The sequence below is a fragment of the Gossypium raimondii genome, chromosome 12, assembly GCF_025698545.1.
Source record: "Gossypium raimondii isolate GPD5lz chromosome 12, ASM2569854v1, whole genome shotgun sequence".
In the NCBI taxonomy this organism is placed as follows: domain Eukaryota; kingdom Viridiplantae; phylum Streptophyta; class Magnoliopsida; order Malvales; family Malvaceae; genus Gossypium; species Gossypium raimondii.
Window position 1 is genome coordinate 41,990,317 of NC_068576.1, and position 17,074 is coordinate 42,007,390.

Consider the following 17,074-nt stretch of genomic DNA (forward strand, 5'->3'; position numbering starts at 1 on the left):
TACAATAATAGGATTTTATAGCAGCCCGTTTTCAGTGAAATCAGAACAGTAGTTTTGAGACCACAAATCCGAGATAGAAAAATTTATTTTAATATTATTTTGTGATCTACAACATGATAGTAATATTGCATAAGAATTTCGTTAAGAAATTTTAGCGTTTACATGCTCAATTTGATGAAAAGGACTAAATTGCATAAAGTGTAAAAGTGAAGTTCTAGTAACTAAATGTCTTAAATGCTATAGAACTTTAAAGTATTAGTCCTTATGTTGCAATTAGACCACATAAATTGCTATTATGGTCATTAAAATGATATTATAAAGGTTAATTAATAAGACTAACGTTGTAATTTGATAATTAAAAGATATTAAAATATAGAAAACAAAAGACAAAGCATGCATGTACATCTTTTTCAACAGAATATTGAAGGAGGAGAAGCCATGGAAGATTGAAACTTTCGGTCATCACTCTTTTGCTTGCATGTGAGTAGATTTTGTCCCGTTTTTATTGATTTCTATATTTTCGGGATCGTTGTAGCTTAACCTAGCTAGCCCGGGGACTAATTTGCAAAATGGTTGAATGTCTAGGGTTTTACCATGAGTATTTGTTATTTGTTTGTGAAGTTTAATGAAAGAAAATGAATCTTTGTTGTGAGTTAAACAATTTTTGTTAAGTGATTTTTGATGAAATTGTCAATTAGGGGTTAAATTGAGAAATGTAAAAATTGTGTGGATTTGAAATTGTGAAATTTTTGGGCTGATATTAGCATATATAGAATTCAGCTAGGCTTGGGTATGGATGAAATTGCATGAATTTCATTTTACGAGCCTAGGGACTAAATTGTAAAGAAGTTAAAAGTACAGGGGCAAAATAGTAATTTTTCCATAACATGATTTTTGAATTGAATTGTATAGAATGAGGTTTGAATTAGTTAAATTTGATTATATAGATCAAGAAAATCCACATTCGGAATTAAATCAAGGAAAAGACAAAGTAGTGGACTAAACGATAGTTTTTCTCCGTATGAGTTTGAGGTAAGTTCGTATAATTAACTTGTGTATTTTATATGCTTTAATTGAAATATATGTATGTGGATTTTATAATTACTATGCATAATTATTGATCACTTAACCAACAACGTACGAAGAATACCAATCCCCGTTAGTTTAGGCACCAATAATGCATAGATGTGTTTGAGCATTTAGGTAAGTTTTGGAGTCTTTGTTGGCACGTAATAAATGGCCAATTGAGGTACCTATGAGTATCATGATTGTATATGATGTTATAACATGTTATAAGCTTGATGTTGGTTGGTTTTGAATGCCTATTTATGTCATGGTCATATGCAAATTGTTGTGTTTAGGTTGGTACCAATTTGGGTGAGAAATATGGCTTGGAAAATAACCTAATTTGTCCAAACGGGCAGAGACACGGGCGTGTTTCTCAGCCATGTGTGACACCCGGCCAGGTGACATGGCCGTATGTCCCCTGTAACCTTTATTGAAAGCAAGTCAGTAGCTTCACACAACCTAACACACGAGTGTGTGGCTTAGCCGTGTGGCACAAGTCAGTATACTCTCCAGTTTTCACACAGCCTAGCACACGGCTTGGCACACGGGCGTTTGAGGCTATTTCGAAAGGTATACGGCCTGGCGCTCGGGCATGTGGTCTGGCTGTGTGACCCAAGTCAGTGAGTTACATAGGTTCGAACACGGGCTGGGACACGGGCGTGTGGCCCCATTTCGAGTGCCCACACAACATGAGACATGGGTGTGCCACACGAGCGTGTGTACCCTAGCACTTTGAAAATTTTTAATGTTTTCTTAAAATTTTCTTCAGGATTCGGTTTAGTCCCGAACCATTATTAATGTTTATTTTGGGCCTCAAGGGCTTGTATTATGGACCATATGATTGATTATGCCTTTTGATTTGAATGTGAAATGTACATGAAATGTTTGTTTGATTGAGATTAAGTCAGGTAATGCTCCGTAACCCTGTTCCGGCGTCGAATACGGGTTAGGGGTGTTACAGATTTATATTTCAAATAAAGGGTAAATTATATCCTCCCATTGACATTACATGATAGATGAAAAAATAACGTGGTCACAGGTCATTTACCTAGGACAAATGATTTAATTATTATTTGTTAGTAATTGACTTTTTTATGAAGAAAGATGTAATGGTTACCATGAGATAAAATATGATCATATTAGGTGAATGAATTTAACATAAAGAAGTTAAGATATCCTATGAGGGTGACACATTAATAATAAGTTCTTTGGACAATGATTTATTAAGTTGCTTCCGTAATTGTATATAATAAAAGAGAGTTCAATAATAGTACTTTAGTGGAATGACTTTATGATTAAATAATATTTTAATTAACATACGGAGAGTCAGAACTTAATTACAAATTATTTGATCCTTAATTATAAGTTATGTCCAATCGGTCCCTCCGCTAGCTCGATATAATCCAAAACGAATAGTATGTAGAACCGATACTATGGAATGAATGAAAACGACAATTAAGAGAAATAGATATCACATGTATCACTATTCGCAGTGAATGTGTTTTTTCGCTAAGTACCAAAAATGTCTTAGAAATTAATTTAATTTCTTCAAATTATTGTTTAATTGATAACAATTAAATAATTAAAATTCGAAGTGAGGATTAAATTAATTAGTCATCATAGTTTTATTGAATGAAACCATTATATATATTTCCTCATAAATTCTAATACGATAAAGTTATCATGACTTTAATGGAATTAGAATTGTGTTGAGAAAATAATTTAATTGGATTAATTAATTAATATTTTGAGAAATAGAAAAATAGTTATTAGATTAAATATATTATAAGTGTCGAATAAAAGTCCAAATGACACATATAATTGTACCCAGTACATGAGACGGGCCCGAGAGCCCATCCCATATGAGAGGGGCAACAAACCTTAGTATCTTAGGGTTGTCGTTGTCCCTTGTTATAGTGGAATACTATATTTTATATTAAATTATCAATATTTATTACCCATTGTTCAATTAAAATTCTTGTATCATTTTTCCTATAAATAGAAACTATGGGATGACCTAAAAATAGACAAGACATAATCAATCAAGTGATGTTATTCTCTTAGAAAATAGTGGTAATTTATTTATAAGAATAAATTCTATATTCTGAAAAGCTCAGAGTTTCTGGTTCCCATAAACAGAAATTAACTTTCCCACTAAAAGTTAATAAAAGTTTCCATTTTGTGCGTTTTGTTTATTTTGTTTTGGAAAAAATATTGTTTGATAGAAAGTTGAGAAATGACTTAGACCACCTAGCACAAAACACATGTAATAATTTGGCTTAGGGTTTTTTAGTATAAATACCACAAGGCTCGATTTTAAGAAAAAAATTTAAACTTCTGTTGTGCCTAAAAACACCGTTTTCTAAATTGATTTTTCCAACACTCGTTGCTATCAACTCCATAAAAATGTCATACAAAGGCTTAGAATTTGCATTGGCCAACTTCTCCTCTTCAGTGGTCTATGTGAGTTCAAATTTAAGAGTTTTAACTCTTAAAGTTTCAGTTGCAAGTGACTCCTATCCAATAAGAATATCATGTCAGGATTTTTCATTCAACAACATTATAAAGGCTTCATTCTTGCCTTCCAATATGCGTAGTTGAATCCATCCAGCATTAGGGGACATGAGATAGATCAACTTTCTATTGAAAAAAAACAATACTAAAAACACCACTTACTACATCATGTGTTAAGCTCTGCTGATACCAATTGAAAATACATGTTTATGTATAACAACTAAAGATAAGCAACACAATACAATTGGTTATATGGTTCGATAATCACCTATGTCTATTGGGCATTGCTTAATGAGTCAATTCATTATCTTCAATCTCATACAAAGAATGATTTAACTCCTACTACTAGTCACTAGTGTTGTAACCATCTCTTTCCACTAAGTTTTCAAGAGACTAAGTTCTCCCCGTAGAAAAATTAGTTTGTAAAACCAATTGACTCACTTGTTTTACTTACAAAATGCATTCACTAAAACAAGTTCTAAATGAATAGCTTAAGTGCTAAAATTCTCAGTACCTCTAACCTATACAAGTCTCGAATATATATGCATTATCGGACTTGTTGATATATAGATTAGTTATAATATTAATCCTCGCCAAAGTGGTCGATAAACTAGGACTACTGATATCCTAATGAACTCTAAAATAAATCAGAGATCTCTAATATATGCCTTCAAGTCATTCAAGCCAATCTCCAAAAAATAAAGGATTTGATTAGCTTGATCCAAATCAAGCAATCTTCAAAGATTTGTTCCTCCGTAAGAATGATATTCAAATATGGGCCAATAGACATACATGATACCAGCTTAGACAAGATCTAACTGTTTTTATTCAAAGAAAAAATTACTAATTCCAAATAAGGCAAATTCTGAAACTTGAGCAATTACAGATGCAGTAGTGGTGTCATTACTCTCGTAACAATCTTGCAACAAAGTTCAAAATGGAAGTAGTGGATATAATTGAGAATACAAAAAAAAATAGATAATGTTTGTTCTATTTGTGGGAAGAATATTAAAGCTCTAAAATAGTGCTAATCTTGTTATCGTGCAGGTATATATGCATAGTTTGGTGCTGACTGCCGAGGGAAATGCAACATTTTATTATTTAGAGAAGAGAAACAGTTCAAAGCATGTTTGTACTTAGAATAATCAAGCTTTTATGCATCTGGAAGAGTTCTTTAAATCTAGTATGACAAACCGAAAACAAAGTGGAGCGAAACAAATGCAATAATGGAGGTCTAAAGGGGTTTTCGCTGTGCCTGCTTGCCCCCACTATACTCCATCCCCTTTTAGCAAAGCTAAAAGCCACAATTTTTAAAGGAATCGGCGTTCAAGGTTTTAAGAGAATATGCATGGATATCACCCTTACAATGGTTCTTAGGCATACTTTTAGCCTCTCATCGTGCACTCAGTGCAACCTTTCTTCCCTGCAAAGTTTCCAAATAACACTAAATTCTGTCTCTACCTTCCCATCTCTCTGAACCCGCATCCCTTTATTATCAGCCTAGCTTTACATCAAGGAAATATGCGAACTCCCAAAATTCCTATGCCATATCATGTCCATCCATTGATTGAAGACGGGTGACAGATGGGCAGTACTCCGACGCCCAAAAAGTCTCTTGTTTGTCCGCCACTACTATCTTCGTTCTGCAAGCGCTGACGCTTTGCAGGCTGCATTTGCAGTTGATTCAAATTGGAAATGTCATTTGCTGAATTTTCTAAATCACTTCCAAAACTAGTTGGTGGAGTGTTTGACACATACAGACCACTATACTTGTTCCCTTCTTGAATTTGACTGATGCTACACTTGGTTCCCAAGCTTCCTAGGAATGATGTGTCAGTAGAAGTAGCACCAATTTGGGCGGCTTTCTGCAACAAAGCTGTGGCAGACATATTTGCGGATGTGGTTTGATGAGAGTGGAGCTTTTGGGTGCTGAATAATGAAGGAACACTCACAAGCCGAGCTCCATTTTCTTTGACATTGTTCAAAGGAAGGGAAGTGCTTGTTAGCTCTTCAGCATGACTCGGTGACACCTTATTGCCTAACACCCAATTTAAGTGATAACCAGATGCAGGAGGATTCGAAATTGAAACTAGCGGATCACTGTATATGGATCCCGAAATCACGGAACCAAATTGATGAATCTCTTGGAGACTTTTGGGAATTGAGTCGTGGAATTGAGATGCTTGGCCCATCCATAAAGAAAGTCCACAGCTAGTTTGATCTATCGTTACGTTATTGCTCGAAATTGGCTTGAAAATAGGGGGAAAATGTTGTGCCATGGGCGGTCCTATTTGGTTCCCCATGAGATGATTGATATTGCTATGCATGCTGGAAGCTGCATTTACTCTAGCGGTTTCCTCTGCCAGGGCATCGCAGAAGGCCCGATGAGTGATGAAGCTATCTCTTCTGCTCAACAAAAATTCACAAACGCCACGTCATGTCTCAGAAATTAAAAAAAAAAAGACTTTTCAATTTTTATGAAAAGATATTGCTATGGATAGAAAGCACATCATGGTTATTTTGATAAATAGCAGAAGAAATCTAAATCGCGACAGATTGTAACATCATAATGTGACTGTTGTTTAAATAATCGGCCTAGTAAGCTAATATGATAAAGAGAAAGGGTCAGAGGGGCTTCATTCCAATTTTATCTATGTCGTCATTAGTCTTTATGGAATTCTGACTACTACTGTTGCATGAAGAAAGCGACACTTTATCGTCTATCACACAGACAGAAGTAGCAGAACCACAAAGACTATCAATTTCATGGTCTATTCTTTTCAGATGTGAAAATGGCTGTACAAGAGTTATTACCTTGAAAATAAAGTACCACAGTCGCATTTGTATTCCCTGGTGCCACAGGTTTTGGAGTGTGCTTTCCAATCTGACTGCACAGCGTATTGCTTGGAGCACTTGTCGCACTTCCACTTCTTCTCTCCATGCTTCCGACAGAAGTGTTTCTTTATACCGGTGAGGTCCCCAAGAGCCCTTGAAGGATGGTGATGCACGCAGGTCTTTTCAGGGCACACGTAGACGCGTTTTCTTACTTCTTTAGTGCTCCTTTGCTTCAGCTTCCATGGAAGGTTATGTCCCCGCCGATGAAGTTGAAGGTTTTGGTCTCTTTGGAAACCCTTACCGCATATTTCACACAAGAATCTGTTGGTTGCCATCAGAGTCTTTGGGGACAAGGCTATAACTTCTGCTTCCGGATCTGCTATTACCCATATCATATGTGGAAAACGAAGACAACATTTAGTCATTAAGTTGACGAAGATCACTATTAGTGAATCCTCAGAAAATTAGATATAGGAGGAAAAAGAAGGCACTTGCCTGGTGTTCCTGGTAGGTTTCTTTTCTTCTTTGCAACTGGAGGATTGGATCCAGGTATAGGATTTATCACAAAAACATCTGAAATTGATTCTTCTGTCATCTTCTCTGTTAATTCCAATATCTTTGAAAGAAACCCAGAAAACTTATGATATATAGCTAACCAAAGATGTAATATATATTGATGTTGTGATTAAGAGAAACTCATTGATGAAGAGACTGAGGCTTGTTCTAATAGTTTCTCAACCCTAACAACATAAGCTGGTATATGCAAAGGAATGAATCTCTCTTCTTTCTAAAAGGTGTAGTGATTTAAATTATCGTAATGACTTGCTTTTAGGTGGAATATAATAGTAGAAGTTATATTATGAAAGGAGGTGAAAAGTTAAAGTTGAGAGGTAAGGAAAGAGGTTGAAGAGACCGAGAGAGATGAAGTGGGAAGAAAGCTAATCTCCATACTTTTTCATTTGGAATGATTATCCCATAATTTGTATGTTTTTTTGTTTTTCCAATTTTATAATCTTTGCTGCTGTATTCCAATCTGCATTTTTTAACTCCACTTGCATATTAAAACCATTTGAACAAATGTACAAGGAATGGAACCTTCAAGCAGTAGTGAATCACATTTAATTTAAGCATCCACAACCCAAAGGGCAGCTCCAGCTATTTCAAGCCACAGATTCATTCATTTTTCCTTTCCAGATTTGAAAGAAAGATAAGTGATCAATTATTATAAGAATTACTGTGCGATCCCATCACATGGCAAAACCCCTAAGGTAATTTTAACTTGTATTTTCTACTGCTTTCTCTTTGCAAACTTTCCCTTAAAGTGGAAATAAATCTTCACTTTATCCAATAGTTTTTTTTTTTCTTTCATCGGTTTATGATAATGGATAGCGTAACACCAGGTCATTTAGACCTTCCCAAAGATTTCAATGTAAATATTAGTTAATACTTTATCTTATGAAAAATCAAGGAATTTAATAAAAAACTTAATATATTAAAAAGAAAAACAAAAATTTAGTGTTAATAAAGTATTAATTAATTAAACTATGAACCTACATGTAGTTCATTATTATAGTATCAATAAAGTATTTTCTTGAATCGCCTTTGCTTGTAAATTGAGAAAATGGATGATAGTATGTATAGCTGAAGGATAATGAGAGAAAATTACAAAATTTCTTTCTTCCTTTTCTTTTACGACACTTACAAGCCATGTCACTAATAATCAAATTATTAGAATGCATTTAACCGATTGAGATAAAATAGCTGATTGTCTTATTTGATTTAACAATTTAATGAAGAAAATTTTTGAACTGAATTATGTGTTGTTTTATTGAAGATATGATTGGATTTGTGTTAATCTATTAAACTTTAAAATGTAGAGATTTGATTGAGATTGTGTTGTTAATTTTTAGGGCATATCTTCAATTGATTGTTATTAGTGTAATAGCTATTTCAAGAATTTATTTTGTATTCATGTAATTCTATGTTAGTAAGCTGAAAATTGATTGTATATAGGTTTTGTATGAGAGCTTATTGAGTGTATTCTAATTTGTTTATTTGAGAAATTGTTTCGTGAGAGAGTGCAAACTAAATCTAAGCATTATTGAGTGTTTACTACCCAAATTCTCAGGGGAGGGATTTGAGGTGAGTGTTTTAGTCTTTAGGTACAAAGGTGAGATCTCTCTACTTGGGGAGTGATAGAGTGTGAAATTACTCACTAAATTAGGCTCTGCAAGCATAGGGAAACCAAATATTATTTCTGTTTTGTTTGCATAGTTTTTGTACTGCCAAGCTGTAATGGTCATTGCAGTTCCATTGCAATTTTCATTTTAAGCAAATAGACAACTTAAATTAACAACAACAATCTTAAATTTTATAGAATTTATGCAAATACAATGTAAAGTTTGTAATGGTATAATTATGTTTAATATTCAAATAATTATAAAATTGTTATAAACGAATAAATATGATATAGAAATAAAATTTAATGTTAACTTTTTAAATTAACACTAATTTTTAGTTGAGAGTATTTGACTACCCTACCTGGGGCTGGTAGTCCTTAAAGAAAATACAAATAAAAACAAAATCACTTGGTTCTCTCACAAAATCTGCCATGCACATGCCCAAACTGCCAACCACGTAAAATCCAACACAAACCACCAAACAAACACACAATTAAAAGCGAATAATCGTCCCATAACTCATTTATTTACCCATTGGATTATGTAATTCCAGAGTTACTTCCATTATTGAGCAAATGGAAATTAAATTTTATATATAACTAAAATTCTGCCAAGTACTTCCTTAAAGAAAATTTTGAAGACGAAGTTGGGACGTTGGAAAGTCTGATAGGTTGGTCTACTTTAGCTTGAATGGTAGATGAGGATCTACTCTTTTTTTCTTTTTTTTTCATTTGAGGGGATTTTAATCTTAGTACAGATTTCTGCTTCAAATCCGGTCTTTGAGAAACATCCATTGATTGAGTGGGTATTAAATTTTTGGACGGTGAGTAGAATGCACTTGGCTTCTGCCTGTCCAATCATGCATTTGTTTGGTGATAAATACAGTGTTAAAGAAAAGAGAAAGATGATTAGAAAGCTAAGGTAGGGTTAATATTATGGATAAAGGCATTGAAATTTTGGGAGGGCCTGACTAGTTAGTAAAAAGAAAAAGAAGACAGTGAGGTGACAAAGGCAGTGAATATTTGGAAGTGAGAGCAGTGGTCGTGTTCTTGAGGCTGACTTTTGCAGCAAAGGCATTAATCATAATCTAATGATGCATTTGCTTTTGTGTGTGATTTTAATATACAAGGTTTGGAGTTTAGCTGTTGAACTGTGGCGGCACCAGAATATTCTCTACTTCCCCAACACTCCTAAAAGGCTTCAACTTTCAAGGTTTTAGTCCTCTCTGTCTCTCACTTACTTTACTATATTTGAGGTCTAAACTGGAAACAGAACCCTGACACATTGCCATAGTTTTCAAACAGGGGGGAAAAGCAAGCTGTTGTCACCTATTTTATATTTTTGAAAAATGAAGGGCGTTTTATAATGCTTTCTGCAATTCCCTTCAAGGGATGTAATCAAACTTACATTCTTCACTTCCAAGATTATTTGCTAAATAAATAGTAATTTAAAATTAATTGATTAAGATGGCAATTTTATGAAATACATAATTATTGAGCTTTGACTTGTCAGCAAATTAATTGAAGTTGAGAGAAGGCTAATTTCAATGTTACTTATTTCCCTCCTTTCTACATAAAAGAAAATTAAAAATACCATTACAGATCGGATCTAAGAAATAAACCATTACAGAAACCCACATCCTTTGGCTTGTAAAAAGTAGGAGAATATACACCTTTTCCTTTTTGAATCTCTTTTATTTGCAATTTACTACTTTTTCTATTTTACTCCTTGCTTTTTTAGACGAAAAAATTATTTTATCTCTTTGTTTAACTTTATGGATGGAAAAATTAATGTTTGTTAACTTTAATATTAATGTAGCATTTACGTGGATGACATGTCAATATTTAATTAGTTTTTAAAATTTAAAATATTAAAAATATTTTTATACTTTTAATAATTTTATATTTTAGAATTTTTAAAATTTTAAAAATTAATTAAATCTTGACGTGTCGTCGATGTACATGCTGCATTAGCAAAGTTGACAAACACTAACCTTCCTACATAATTTAGGATGATTTGATAAAAGAACAAATAAATTTGAGGACTACAAGGAAACAAAATATTAAATAAATAGTTAAAATAATTATTATTTATAAAATTAGAAGGTGAAATAAATCATAATGTCCTTTTTAATTATTTTGCGTTACACATGGCACAACCTAGATGGTCTCCTTATATTTATTGGATATCAATGGTCGGTACTTTATGTAATACTTTGAAACATAGGGCCTCTCTTATCACATTCATAGTTGTATATTATTTTAATTTATAATGTATATAAAATACGAGTTTAAAATTTTTTTGAATAATGAGAATAATTTTATTTTTATAATATTATTAAATATACATTTTAAAATAAAAAATTGAAGTAAAATATAAGTGATGATATTTATACATTTAAAATTAATTATAATTTAATAGAAGTTGGGTTAATTGTTATACATTTAAATATATTATAATTTAATTTAAAATTATTAGTTAAAAAATATTGTGCTAATTTTAAAGTAGAGTTATTACTTAAGTAGAATTATAAGTATAAAATATAGGAAAAAAGTTGTGAAAATTATAATTTCAATTAAAAGTATTAGTTGAAAAATTGATATAAAAAGGTTGTGCTAATTTTATTGATGTAAAATAAAATTATTACTTGAATAGAATTCTAGACATTTTAATTATCACTTAATTAATATATTAGAGTTAATTATGTTAATCAACTATTGTTTTGAATAATATTTCTCGTATTTTAAATCTATAAAACCAATAATATAATATAATTATTTTATTAATAGTGTTTTTGTTAGTTATTTTATAGTTATTATCACTTAATTAAACTCTGCATCCATATTAAATTACACTTATTATTTTAGATTAATTATATCTTAATTAGTATTACAATTATATATCAATTAAAACTAATATTTATCACTATAAATACATGCGTTAGTAAGGCAATATCATTCCAATAGCATATGAGGAATTACTGGAAAATCATTATTTCATATTATTTAATAGGTTTTATTTCCATCACAAAAAAAAAAGTATGACTTTCATTATTATAATTTGATATGTTTAGTTATTATTATTTAATATATGATATTTACTATTATTTGATTTCAGTAAAACTTACACAATTTTGAATGTTCTTTTACCATTGTATTATCTCGAATGCAATTAAGTATTAAAATAAGGGTAGACTACAATTAGTCACCCAACTATTAGCATGTTTTTGTTTTGGTCATCCTACGTTAAATCATCAACAGAAATAATGATGTGACCTTTTTAAATTGGTATAAGTACACATTTAGTCATTGACACTTACACATTCGATCAATTTTATCCTAATTCTAAATAATTTAATAAATTTAACCTTATATATTTACAAATTTCATCAATTTGTAGCCAGGGAAAGCAAAGGCTGCATAATCATTCACCTTTAGACCTTTGAATTTAGACATATTGTTGGATGATTTAAAAGAAAAGCTTCCTAAAATTCGATATTTAATGAAAAGGGCCATGACTATACCGCACAAAAAGCAAAAGTGTAGCAATTTCCTTTTAAAGACTTTCTCTAACAATTATGATCATTACTTTAATTGCACTATTTAATTACTATAATTCATTGATTTAATTATTAATTTAGATACTAAAATATGTATTTTATAATAATAATTGGATAATTATTTTATAAACAAAAGGTGAAATTTTTTAACTCAATAATCAAGATTAAGAAGTTAATCCTTAATTAATATTTAAAAAACTAGTTTTAATCCTCACGTGCATTGCACGATTATTGTTTTAAAATAAATAATATACAAAATTTTTCATGTAAATAATATTTTATAAATCAAAGAAGTTGGAGAAGAAAGAGAAGAGAATAAAGGGACAAAAAAGTGAATTCGATCTTTGAGGGTTTTCCTTGTGGGTGACGAGAATTGAAGGAATGAATGACTGTGGTTGAGGTATAGGAAAAGCGATTGTGATGCAGACTAGGTGGCGATGGAGGGTGGTAGAAGAGGCGACCGTAGTAGCAACACCACTGAAAAAGGATAACAACAGGGACCACGAGAACAAGAATAAGAAACAATGAGTGCAGGGGGTCAATGAGAAGTTAGTTGTTGCAATGTTTAGGGAAGCGGGAGGAGGAGAATTAAGCCAAATTGATAGAATTTGTAAGCGTGGAAAGTTAAATTTATTGAATTATTTAGAATTAGGATTAAATTGATAGAATGTGTAAGTATTGAACACTAAATGTGTAATCATATCAATTAAAAAAAGTCATGTCATTATTTCCATTAATGATTTAGTGAAGGTGATCAAAACATAAACAAATGATGACATTAGTGACAAAAATGAAAATTATGGTGACAAAAACAGAAACACGCTAATAGTTGGGTGACTAATTTTATGGTTTGCCCTTAAAATAATAGTTCTTTGTAGACGAGACTTTTACTCACGTTCTAATGGCAAATTATTTTATTTAATTGCTTAATATTTTACTATAAGTTGTTTCTCACTTTTTTTTTTCTCAATTATTTTTCAAATTTAATTGGTTTTTATCATAAATTAGACCAGTAAACATTTAACTAATAAATACATATTTGAATTATTAAAAATATTTTTAATAAATTAAAAATAAACGCCAAGTAATGCATGTGATATTGGAATTAGTAGATATAAAATTGCAAATTTGAGAAATTGATATAAATACTATATATTATTATATTATGAAATTCACATTTAAAAACAACTATATATTCTACATATCCAACTTCTTGATTTTGTCATGAAACGAAGTTTTATAGCAGTAAACCAACAATTATAATTAAACTAACAAAGTAAATATAAATTGATATGGAAATGATAATTAAGCATAAAATAGAAATTGATTTTGGTTATATTTTTTAGATACAATTTTATCATTATTTTATATTACCATATTATAGCCATGAAACCAACAATAATAGAGAATTAAACTATCAATTATAATTATTGATATAAAAAAACAAAATTTATACCACAAACATGGTAGTGATTGAACTAATATGGTTCAAAATAGATAAATTCTTTCTCTTTAAAAGTAAAACACCAAATTCAACTTCGTTTTTCCAACACAAGAAAGGGAAACAATGTTTTCAATCTCATTTTCTATAGCCTTCGCAGTTAATTTGGATAAAAGAATCCTCTTTTTACTGTAACTATTTCTTCTTAAAATATTATTTTACTGAATTACATTTTATTGTAATTTAAATTATTCAAATTTATAAATAAGTATTATCTTATTTTTGATACAATATTTATGGGTAGGATATGGAATAACACAATTCGAACCCACACCAAATAAGTGTCTAACAAAAACTTTAATTACTGTTCGTTTAAGTCAAAACATTTTAAATTATTTTTACTTGAAATAAAAATATTTTTACTATTATATTAAAACTAAATAAAAGTTTGAATATATATGATAAAAAAGCTATTGAATTAGACTTTATATTATCTTGAATTATATTTTTATTGTAATTTAAACTATTGAAATATACAGATAATAGTAACATTTAAATTGTTTTGTATTATATGAAAAAAAATAGTAATACTGTACTATTAAATAATAAGTAATTACATTAATTTCTTTTGATACAAATTCCTAGAACTATTTCTAGTTCTTCCCTAACCCTTCAATAAGAGGATAAATATATTTCAGCGTGCTCGAATCGACGTCCTCCTGCATAGGCAACAATATCAATGCCAACCTAACTAGAATACAATTGGCAAGTAATTATATTAATTAAATGAAATAAAAATATAATTAACTAAACAAAAATAATTACACATGTAAATAGACATGATACGCATTATGACATAAGAAATTAGTTTTTTTTTTAATTTAAAATTATGATGTTTTCTTTTAACTTTTCAATGTAAAATCAGAGGAGGAAAAATTCATGTTTAGGAGTAGATATAACATAATTTAGTGGAGCTGCATGCAACCCTAGAAATAGGACAACATAAATATACTGAATTAGAGTCAAATCTACTAAGGGAATCTATAGATCGAGTTAATACGATAATAGGGTTTTAATTAGAAAGAAATTTTAATTAATCAACCAAAATCGGTTGCTCTTTTGTCTTGAAAGAGATATTAGCATAATTTAGGGATTTCTACGAATCAAGATACCAAATGAATAAATCGTTTAATTGATTCATAATGATAGATGAAGTCTATGTGGATTCTTTTCTAGGTATTGTTTAGCTTCTTGGTTGTTATTCAATTATTTTCTTAATTTATTCTCTGTTGAGTTCTTTAGTTAATTAATTTAGTAAATTTTAGTTTAAACCAATCACTCCAATTTGTCGGTTAATAATAACACTCTAGAATAACGTATTTTATGCATTAATTATGTATTTATTTTGAGTATGATCCTGCTAATTTGAGCTATTTATGATCTTTTATCTCATAGGGACTAAATTTGAGGCAAAAGCAAAATTAAAGGCCAAAAGTGTGAATTTAGAGATAAAATGGGCAAACGTGCGACACAAAGAAAAGTTGGTGCCAAAAGTGCAAGCATGGAGGACACAAGGTTGAAATGCAAAAAGAAGAGATTTTATTCTATCAGACTCTATTTTAATTATATTAGGATAATTAATATTAAGATAATTATTAAGGATTATTTAATTTTAGGATTTTATTTTATTTATCTTTATTTATCTTCAATTAAATGTATTTATCTTTTGGGAATTTAAGTAGGATTAGACTATCTCCCCTAGCACTACAAATAGGGGGTGAAGTGACTCAAAAGAGATCCATCTTTTTCTGTAAACACTCTCTCCCCAAAAGTCTAGGCTTTTGTTCTTCCCATATTTCCTTTCAATAAAATCTCTATTTTTATTATTTTTATTTTCTTTTCCACCACAACCATGAGCCACTAAATCCATCTAGCCGAAGGTTGTTGATATTCCCCAAAAAGAGTTCTTGAGGCTTAGAGTCCGTACTTAGCCTCCTTGCTGAGTATTCATCGTTTCTCCACACTACGGGGTTGACGCTTCCGTCCATGTCCCTTAAGAAGTAAGCTTTTCAACGTATGCAAAGGCGGCCGCTTTGTATGTTTTGGGAAGGTTGCACAGTTAGTTCGTTAGCTTACTGCGTCAGAGGTTGGCGAGCCCAAGAGACAAAATGGCGTAGGATTCGCCATTAAGAAGCGTTGATCTAGCATAAGATAATCCTACAGAAGTGATTGTTGAGAGTCAGGTTCCACTAAATCGTAAGTTTAAATCATTGGAGCTAGTGGTCGTAGGCGTCCTCTTCCACTATAACTGGCTTATTCGGTTTGGGAAGGATCATCTAAAAGCCGAGGATTGAACCCAAGGCGGAACGAGACAACTGGAGGCTGGAATCTCCCATAAGAATTTCCTTTCTCTCAAATCTATTTTTAATTTCTCGAATCTTTAATTCAACATTCTTAATTATGTTTTTATTTTATTTTTCGTTTCCAGATCCAAACCTTTAATTATGTTATTTTCTTATTTTTTTCCAAGAACGCAGGTTTTCTTGGGCATGATTCTGCCTGGGATTTCATGGAACAAGACATTGTGCAAATCCAGTCCCTGAGGATTTGACCTTACTTCCCTTTTACTATTCTTTTTAATTATTTATTAGGGATAGGATATTTTTGGTGCTTTCAACAACCGCATTAGTTAAATAATAGGAAAATGGTAATTACTAGTACTTTTAGTTCTTGTGGATACAATATATTTCCTCACTGTAGCTATACTATTTATCGATAGATGCACTTGCCTTTGTTGTATTTTTTAGTTAGTTTCGTGACTATCAAGCTTGTTTGTCAGTTGTATGCTAAGTTGCAATTAAAGGAGGAAATGGTAGAGATGGACATACGAATTGATTATGCAGTTCAAAATCCATTTTTATTGCTGCAGGGTCTTGCCCAAAGAGTAACCCACCGTAAATCAACAACATTACTCGTGATTTTAGTTCAACTCACTTATCAAATTATAACTTTACTCCTATATATCAATGAAGATCACTCTCATTAATAATTTCCCCTTGAAAGCTTAGGTACAAACTTTGCTCTAAAAACATGTTCCTCTCGATGAACAAAATAAGTGCTCTCTCTAATTTGTACACAAAACTTTGGTCTAAATACATATTTCTTTCGATAAACAAAATAAGTGCTCCATTTAATTTGTACACAATTAAATAAACAAGTATTCTTTAAATAAGAATTGTAGATAATCTTCAACCAGTGTGAACAAGATATGCTACTGGAATTGTGCCCCAATTGGTCTTTTATATGACATCAAATAAGTAGAGATTTTCTGCGTTTAAACTTCTATAAAAACATGATCTCACTTAAACTCTTCAAATCGAAGTCTTTGCTTGAAAAATATTCAACATGATCAAATCATATAATTGCTACTCAAAATCCTCAAAGAGATATGAGAAAAATAATCACATGGTTTGACTA

The 17,074-nt window shown here is 31.0% G+C and overlaps 1 protein-coding gene across 1 annotated transcript; it reads right to left on the minus strand.

Annotated features, from left to right (window-relative positions):
- Nucleotides 1-4,695: 4,695 nt before the first annotated feature.
- LOC105764225 (zinc finger protein MAGPIE) lies at nucleotides 4,696-7,415 on the minus strand. The gene is made up of 3 exons (XM_012582741.2): nucleotides 6,913-7,415; nucleotides 6,397-6,793; nucleotides 4,696-5,988 (listed from the first exon to the last, which is right to left on the minus strand). Exons 1-3 carry the CDS (start codon nucleotides 7,010-7,012, stop codon nucleotides 5,133-5,135), a joined length of 1,353 nt encoding a protein of 450 aa, XP_012438195.1. The 5' UTR covers nucleotides 7,013-7,415; the 3' UTR covers nucleotides 4,696-5,132.
- Between the last annotated feature and the right edge of the window lie 9,659 nt (nucleotides 7,416-17,074).